General features: G+C 52.5%; 1 protein-coding gene across 1 annotated transcript in view; it reads right to left on the bottom strand.

Moving 5' to 3' along the window:
- Positions 1-8,727, bottom strand: part of NPTN (neuroplastin) — a 25,615-nt gene extending 16,888 nt beyond the window's left edge. The window contains exons 1-3 of the mRNA XM_031064483.1: positions 8,124-8,727; positions 3,116-3,284; positions 152-246 (exon numbers count right to left, since the gene is read on the bottom strand). Coding sequence (XP_030920343.1) covers positions 152-246; positions 3,116-3,284; positions 8,124-8,721 — 862 coding nt within the window. The 5' untranslated portion in view covers positions 8,722-8,727. The remainder of the gene's footprint in view (positions 1-151; positions 247-3,115; positions 3,285-8,123) is intronic.
- Positions 8,728-9,172: the final 445 nt, after the last annotated feature.

The raw sequence follows: 9,172 nt of genomic DNA, 5'->3' as shown, positions 1-9,172 counted from the left end.
TCTTTCCCTGGAAACCAGAGCTTTTATCTACGATAACAAATTATTACTTCTGATTATGAACCCAGGCACGGTGAGGAGGCCTTTCCTGCGTTGTGGGGCTGCTGAGGTGGCAGGGGAGGGGACAAGGGGACAGGGAGGGTTCCAGCAGTACCTCTGACCTCGATGGTGGCGTTGGCCACGGGAGAGCCGGAGAACACGAACACACACAGGTACTCCCCTGACTCCTCTGCTCGGGCCTTCAGGATCCTGCAGGGACAGCACACAGCACTCAATTAATACCCCTTAATTGCACCCACTAATTGTTGGTGCAACCAGGGCACGCCCACCCTCCCCAGCACACTCTGAGGCAGTTTCCTCCCCCAAAAGACTCCTTTTTTATTAATTTATTTGTATTAATTATTCCCTTTAAAATGATTCCTTTTTATTCATTATTTAATTTATTAATAATTATTTCATTCATTATTAATTATTTCATTTATTATTATTTTATTATTAATTCTTTTATTTATTATCCTTCCCTTTTTCATTAATTCTTTTTCAATCCAGCAAAAAAAAGCCCCGGCAGAAGAACACAAACCCTGCAATAAAATCATTTAATGACACGTGGAAACTGCTGAGACACATGGAAAAAGCTGCTCACACACCCAATCTCAAGTTATAAAGTGAATTCATTTCAGATAAGGAACTCTGCAATGGCAGAGCAGCTCAGTGCCCCACTCGGAGCACCTGCAGGCCATGCCCAGAGTGGGGAGGGGAAGGACAAGGTGGAGTTCTGTGACTCTCCCCGGGCTCTGGTTGCCATCAATCATTCAGGAGCTGCAAACTGACACAGCTCAAGGGCTCACAGGCACCCCGAGCTGCAGGAAGGGTTAGGAGAGGTTCACTCCACTGCCACTGCTGGAAGAGGCAGGATTTTTAATTGATACAGTTTGATCTCTAAATTCTGGAGTTTTCTGGATGATGAAAGTAGCCAGCTCTGAACTCCAAGCACCAAGAACATCTGACAGCAAAACAAAGTGACTGAAAAAACAAGAACCTGAAGAGCTTAAGGGAAATAAACAGAAAAGATGAACTGATATAAAATATAAATAAATGGGAGAGGGAAACACCCTCTGTTAGCCACAGCTACGCTGCTGCTGCTTTTCACTGAGAAAACCTGGAATTCCTGGATTTAAAATGGAACCAAAGAGCAGAGAGAACCTGAACTCCAGCATCAGCAAAGCAGCCCAGGAGTGCTCAGGAATTCAGGATCTACCCTGCAAATGGAAACCTGGGATTTCTCCAGCTGTCCCTGGGATTGCTGGGACTCCCCTCCATTCCCTGGGGACAAGGGGACTGTGGTGCTGTCCCACTCCACTCCATCCTTCTCCAGCAGATAAAACTGAAGCCAAGCCTAAATCTTCCTTTACAGAGGAATTTGGAAGGAAAAATCCAGCCTGGCTTGGAACAGGAGTCAGCCAGGCCCTTGCTGGGCAATGCTGTGCAATTCCCAGGAACCCTGAGCACCACTCCCATTTAGGGAAGCAGAGCCCCCAAAGCTCAGGCCCAGGGCTGAACACTGCACTGAGGGAGGGTCAGGAAGGAATTATGGAAGGAAATGAAACTCTGTTTTTAATTGCAAAATTACCCAGGTAATTCAAAGTGAGCTAAAAGGGAAAAATGAAAGGACAAATCATTAATCAGGATCAAGCCCAACTTCCAAAATACTGTGGATAAGAGGCTGCTTTGCTAAGGCCATGGAAACCTGAACATCCCCTAATCAGCATAATTACAATTAAATATCCCCTAATATACCCTAATCCTGTGTCAGTGAAGCAGGGAGAAAAGGGCCCCTCTAGAGACAGAAAACAGTTGAGACCAAGTTGCCAGCAGGGGTTAAAATGTCTCTGAAGAGCTCTTCAGCTTGGCTTAAGGTGGAACTGGAAGTTGGATTTGCTGTGCATCAAGGGGGAAAATGGATGGAAAGAAAAACCAGGGCAAGAAAATCACAGAGGGAACAGACTCTGAGGGGATCACTGAGGGAGCTGCACGGGATCCCACCAGCTCCAGCCAAGGGCTGGGATCACCCCACAACAACCAAATCATGAGCAAACAACCCCAGCAACACCTCAGGAACAACATCCCTGCCCATTCCCATTTCTCATTCCAGCTGGGATTTTGGGCTCTGGAAGGATGTGCAGCAACAGACCCACCCATGAACCCTGGAGAAGAGCTCTGAACTGACAGTTCTACTGAATCACCACTGTGAGAACACCGGGTGTGCCCTTGTTCCCTGGCTCAGCCCAGGCCACCCACACCTAGGAACGCCTCAGGAACACCATCCCTGCCCATTCCCATTTCCCATTCCAGCTGGGGTTTTGGGCTCTGGGAGGATGTGCAGCAACAGACCCATCCATGAGCCCTGGAGAAGAGCTCTGAACTGGCTGAGCCACCACTGTGGGACCACCTGGAGTGCCTTGCTCCCCAGGCTCACCCCAGGCCACCCACACCTCAGGAACACCATCCCCAGCCCATTCTCATCTCATTCCAGCTGGGATTTTGGGCTCTGGAAGGATGTGCAGCAACAAACCCACCCATGAGCCCCGGAGAAGAGCTGTGAACTGACAGATTTTGACTGAGCCACCACTGTGGGAACACCGGGTGTGCCCTTCTCCCCTGGCTTATCCCAGGCACCCACACCTCAGGAACACCATCCCTAGCCCTCCCCAGGGCACGAACATCATCCCATCCCTCCCTGCTCTTCCCAGGGCAGCAACAACATCCCTGCCTATTCCCATTTCCCATTCCAGCTGTGATTTTGGGCTCTGGAAGGATGTGCAGCAACAGATCCATCCATGAGCCCTAGAGAAGAGCTGTGAACTGACAGAGTCTGACTGAGCCACCACTGTGGGACCACGAGGAGTGCCCTTGTCCTCTGGCTCAGCCCAGGCCACCCACACCTCAGGAACACCATCCCCATTCTCATCTCATTCCAGCTGGGATTTTGGGCTCTGGAAGGATGTGCAGCAACACACCCACCCATGAACCCAGGAGAAGAGCTCTGAACTGCCAGGGTCTGACTGAGCCACCACTGTGGGACCATGAGGAATGCCCCTGTCCCCAGCCCAGCACCCACCTGTACTCGGTGGTGTTGGAGGCTTTCCTGGTGCCCGGGATCTCCTCTCCGTTCTTCACCCAGTAGCTGGCGGCCAGGGGGCTGGGGCTGCTGGTCAGGTTGCACTGCAGCGTGACGGCCACGCCGGCCACGTGCAGCACCACGTCCTCGCTGGCGTTGATCCGCGGCTCTGCAAGGCAGGGACAGCGCTCAGAGCCAGCCCTGGGGACAGTGCCAGCTACTCTATGTGGCACAGGGGGCGGGAGGGGAGGGCACCACACGGGGGATGGCACTGCGGGACACATGGAGGAAGCACGACCAAACCAAAGAGCTCGGAGCTGGCGCGGCGGCGCCCCGGGGCTGCGCTGCTGGGGAGAGACAGGAGGGGTTAACGGTTTGTTGGGAATCCCCACACTGCAGGTGACACCAGGGACCCCTGACACACTCTGTGCTTCCCACACCAACTCCTGGGGCTGCACGTGAGGCCGCAGTTACTCCTCCAGAAGTTTCTTGCTGGCTGGCACTTGGTTCTTATCACTCTTCCACCTTATCGCTCCCTGAAAGGTGCCTGTGCTCAGCTGGGGCTGGTCTCTCTCTCCAGGCAGCACTGACACAACCAGAGCACACAGCCTCAAGCTGCACCAAGGGAAATTGAGGTTGGATATCAGGAAAAAGTTTTTTACAGAGAGGGTGATAAAGTTCTGGAATGGTGGAGTCCCCATCCCTGGGTGTGTCTAACAAAGCCTGGATGTGGCACCCGGTGTTGATGCTGGGCTGGACTTGATGGTCTTGAAGGCGTCTTCCAATCTAGTGATTCTGTCAATTCTGTGGATTCTTCTCCTTGAGGTTTCAAACAAACCCATTTTTTATATAAACAGCACTCAAATTTAGGCTTCTCAGAAATATTTTGCAGATTCCCTGCCCAAAGGCTGCTGTGGCCCCAGGTGCAGCCAGGAGATTCCACAAGGCACAACTTCCCTGGTGTGTGGCAGTGGGGAAGGCAGGAGGCTGAGGGAGAGCAGCCCCCAGAACCTGCCAGTGAAATGCAAGGATACACAGCAGGCTAAAATCAGACTGCAACTTGTGTCAGAAGTAACCCTGAGCACAAACATTCATAAAGAACAAAACCAGCCCCAGTGCATGAGCAGAGCCCAGGAGTTCTGCTGGCTGCTTTGGGGCTGTTCCACTCCACAGCCTCACCTGGCAACACCAAATTCCCATTCTTTAGGGCAAAGCCTTTCAGAAGTGCTACAATCAATGAGGGCACTGCGCTGCTGTTTGAGAACCACGCTGCCTCCAGCCCCTGCAGGTGCTGCTGCTCTCCAGCACACGCAGCTGCCTCCTTCTCAGTCACAGAAATTGCTTCCCAACCTTGGCAAAAAGACCTTTCTGCTGCAGGGCCTGTGCCTCACCTCGGGGCTGAAGCATTCTGTGAAAAACCACCTCACACAGGATGGCAGGCTTTAAAAATGTCACAATTCTTGCCGTTAGTCTTCCAAGAAAAAAAGGTTTTTAGGGTCAGCTTGGCCTGCAGGCCAGCCCAGAGGCTCTGTGGGTGGAAATGCTGCTGTGTGTGCCCTGCCTGGGATGAATTCCTGGCAGATTCCAGAGGTGCAGCTCCAGCTGCTCCTTCCTCCCTCCCCTCTGGCTGCAGGAGGCTGAGGAAGCAGCAGCAAACATCTCCCTGATTTCTGCAAGTCATCCAAGGAGTTTGGATCCTGGAAACTCTGCCATGCCTTGTGGCGACAGCTTGGGATATAAATTTATGATCCCTGGAGCCTCTGGAATGCAGGTTATGAAACACAAGGAGAGAACAGAAAATCCCAATTTTGTGTCAGAACCATCCCAGCTTTCCGCACAAGGAAGGAACATCCCTGAATCCCATGGCATCTTTCATGTTTGGATTTTTAATCTAATCCTTAGATTACTGCCCAGGAAGGAAAAATGCTCATCCTCATAACCTGCAGCATTCCAGTCCTGGATAACCTTCTTGGAAATCCATCTCTCTCAATCATTCTTTAACTGCAGAAACACTGCAGTTGCTGTTTGTGTGATTAAATTTTCACTCTGTTTCGGCCTCGTTTCTCCCAAACTGGGTATTTTATCCTTTCAAGGATTGTTTGGGCCCAAAATTGTTGTGTTATTCTCATATCATGCACCATTCCTGGCCCGCCCTGTGTGCTTTTCCACCCCCAAAAAGCTCATCTGCATTCCCACAAAAACACTGACAGAGCTCTGGGAATATTTTTGGAGTGTGTCTGAAATAGTAACTCAGTGACTGACCTGCAACCTTTTCAGTTTTAGTTTAGCAGAACTGAAGGCAGCTGTAAGTCTCATTTCCAGCTTCACCTGCATTTATGTTACTTTGATTTGGTTATTAAAAAAGCAAATTGATGGATCAGCCTCCTGATTTAATTGCAGGAGACAAACTGCAACTGGAATACTGGGACAGCAGCACCAAAGGAGGATGCTCACCTAGAAAATCACTTTTTACACATCACTTCAAGCGCCAATTTTATGTAAGCTCAGCTTTTACAGTTAAAACCCAAGCAAAGCAACTAAAAAAAAAAACCACCCAGCAAGTGAAATTCTGGTTGCAAATCCAGAAGGAGGTGGAAGGCAGATGGTGGTTCCTGGGTGCTAGATTTGCAGAAGCAAGCTGATCTCTGCAGAGGCCAGGACGGAGCCTGTGCTCTGTGGGGCTTTGGTGCCACAGCAGGGCAGCAGCCACCACCAGCAGCTGGAAACTCCAACTCCGCTGAGCCACACAATTCCCATTTCCAACACAAACTGAATGGAGCAGCTGAGGCCATCTGGGCAGGCTGAGGGAAGGGGCTCCACTTGCAGGGACACCTTGGGAACCTCGTCCCTGTTTTCCTCCTCTTCCTCCAGCAGGCTCAGGCAGGAGCTGATGTCCATGGGCTCATCCTCCCAGCAGGAGCTGTCCCAGCACACAGGGGAAGGCACTCCGGGGTTTGATCCATATTGGCCCACACAGCAGAGCCCCACAGCAGTGTGATCCCACACAGCAGAGCCCCAGAGCAGTGTGATCCCACACAAGGCACTCAGGAGGCAGCTCCCACCCAGCAGCAGCTGCAACAACCTCGGAGGGGAGGAGAGGCTGAAGTGCAGTCCCTGCAGCAGCTCAGGGGCCTGAGGGAAGGAAGCCCCTGCCCACAGGGATACAGCTGTGCTCCCAAAGGCTGGCTCTGCACACCAGCAGGATTGTGTCCCCCTGAGCTGCTCTGGAGTGTGGCGTTCCCGTTCTCTGAACATGATCCCTTCATCCAAAGTTTTTCTGCTGAAAGGCAGAGAGAGGCCTCAGAGAAAAAGGAAAACCATTCTTATCTCATTTGCTTCTCCTGTGCTGTGCTCATGTGCAATGTGTTTGGAGATTGTTTATCACAGGTGATTGGTCCATTGGATTCTGCTGTGAGTTGTTTTCACTCTTTGGCCAATCAGGGCCAAGCTGTGACAGGACTCTTTCCAGAGTCACTGGTTTTCATTTTATCTTTTTAGCATTCTGTCTGTATCCTTTCTGTATTCTTTAATATAATATAGTATCATGAAGTAATAAATTTGCCTTCTGATAAGATGGGATCCTCCTCATCACTCCTTCCTCCGCTGGTGGATCTGTATTTACAATGCTGGAGCCCTGGGGCTCTCTCCAGCACACAGCCCTCCCTAGCAGACACATTTCCAGGATCATTCCAGGATGGCAGAGCTGCTGCTGGAGGCCATGCAAGCATTCCAGCCCTTTGGGAGCCCAAAGGACACGGGAGGGGCGAGGGGAGGGCTGGGGCTGAGCAGCTCCAGCTCAGGGAGCCGGTGTCACTGCAGTCACCCCACAGCACAGGGTCACCAGCCATCTCTCCATGTGCACCAAGGCTGTTTCCATTCCCAGAGGGAAGCTCTCTGATCCAGCAGTGCCCACGGCAGCACCAGGCTTCGGGGACAGCTTTGGGGGGGATTTTTCAAGGTACCCAAATAAAAAAATCAAGATCCAAATAGAGTTTTGTACCCAGTAGGGCATTAAAGGGTTATTTGTGCACAGAGCACAGGAGCAAGACCACACTTTTGCTCTGCTCTTCTGTCAGCTGAGGGCACTGAGAAACCACCCAAAACAAGCTCTCCTGTACCTGCACACTGCAGATTTAACTCCTTCCACCTGAAACTCAGCAGCCATTTCCTTAGGCAAATGCAAGTTTTACATCTGGCCCTAAATTCTTCTCTACAGAATCTGACCATATGAACTCCCAAAAAAAGCAGAGTGAAGGCAGGGAAGCCTTGCCACAAGCAAGAACAAAAAGCAATTCTGGGCCAAGCACAGGCTGCGCTCCCAGAGCTCTGCTGCTGCCAGGAGCTGCACCCTGGATTGAGTCACTGAGCTCAAAGCTGGGTTCAGCACTGGGCAGGATGTTCCCCCTGCTCCCACAGGCTGGATTAGGAATGGCTGCACCTCCTCAGTGCTGCTGCATCAGAGAACTCTTTAGGAACATGCTGCTGGCCAGGAAGGAAAAGAAACACCACAACTTCATGGAAAAATCCAGACATGAAAGGTCACGTGGAACTGAAAGGGAAGGATTTATCCAGAAGCAGATATGTAACCAAAACCAGGTGAGGAGGCATTCCCAGAAATTCCAAGAGAACCGAAGAAATCAAAATAAAACAGTTAGAGTTGGGAAAAGAACATGGAAATCAAAGAGAAAGGCACTGGTGGAGGAGCCAGGGAAGGCTGGAAACCTCCTACAAGACTAAAGGGAGGAGGGAACAAACACAAATCCGACAGCGGGCTGGTTTCACACGGAAGCTCTAGCACACATCCCGAGGTTTTCCCAAGTGCTCTGTCCTAAGGAGAAGAGACACGGGTGGCACACGGGGTCAGGGCTACAGGCCAGGAGGAGGAGGAGGAGGAAGAGCCCGCGCGTCGGGAGGACAGGACAGGGTGTGGCAGAGGGTGGGGACACGGGGGCGGGGTCACCAGACTGCCTCTAGACACTACAGTGCCACTACTGGGGGCCGGACTCACTCTGCAGGACGCTTATAGTAGCCTGGGCTCGAATCCACGTAATGGAGGGATTTTGCCTCAAGTCATTCCTCCTGGGATCGTTGCTGGCCCTGCACTCGTAAGTCCCAGAGTCTTCCAAGGTAAGGCGGGTTACTCTCAGCACACTCACCCCATTGGCCCCGTAGGCAGTGTTAATGGTGACACGGCGCTTCCGAGCGCCATCCCACAGCTGTTTGAAAGCCTCTGCCCGGTTGACTTCCGCATACCACCACTGGATCTCTGGAGTGGGGTTCCCAACCACATCACAGTACAGTTCAAAGGCGTCCCCCGTGAGCTTAGTTTCTGACATGGGCGACTTGACAAACCCGGCTGCAGGGAGGGGCAGCAGAAACGCAGTGACAGAGCGGCAGAAAACAACAGAGCTCACACACAACACAGCAGCGGGGCAGAAAACACAGTTAGAGACATGGCATCGGCAGTGACACGGCTGGGGGACACCCAGGGCACCTCGGGGACACCCAGGGCATGGGCAGTGACACACCCGGGGCACTGGCAGTGACACGGCTTGGGGACTACCCAGGGCATCGGCAGTGACACAGCTGGGAGACATCCATGGCATTGGCAATGACATACCCAGGGCACCACCAGTGACACAGCCTGGGGACACCCAGGGCACTGGCAGTGACACACCCACGGTATCGGCAGTGGCACAGCTTGGGGACACCCACGGTGGCTTGGAGACACCCATGGCACCGGCAGTGACACACCCACAGCACTGCCAGTGACACAGCTTGGGGACATCCATGGCACCAGCAGTGACACACTCATAGCATTGGCAGTGACATGGCTTGGGGACACCCAGGGCACCAGTAGTGACACAGCTTGGGGACACCCAGGGTGGCTTGGGGGCACCCAGGGGACCAGGAGTGACACGGCTTGGGGACACCCATGGAAATGGCAGTGCCATGGCTTGGGGACACCCATGGTACTGGCAGTGACACAGCCTGGGGACACCCACGGCACTGGCAGTGACACAGCCTGGGGACAACCATGGAAATGCAGTGCCATGG

The sequence above is a fragment of the Geospiza fortis genome, unplaced genomic scaffold (assembly GCF_000277835.1).
Source record: "Geospiza fortis unplaced genomic scaffold, GeoFor_1.0 scaffold628, whole genome shotgun sequence".
NCBI lineage: Eukaryota > Metazoa > Chordata > Aves > Passeriformes > Thraupidae > Geospiza > Geospiza fortis.
This window is presented reverse-complemented; position numbering and strand designations above follow the sequence as displayed.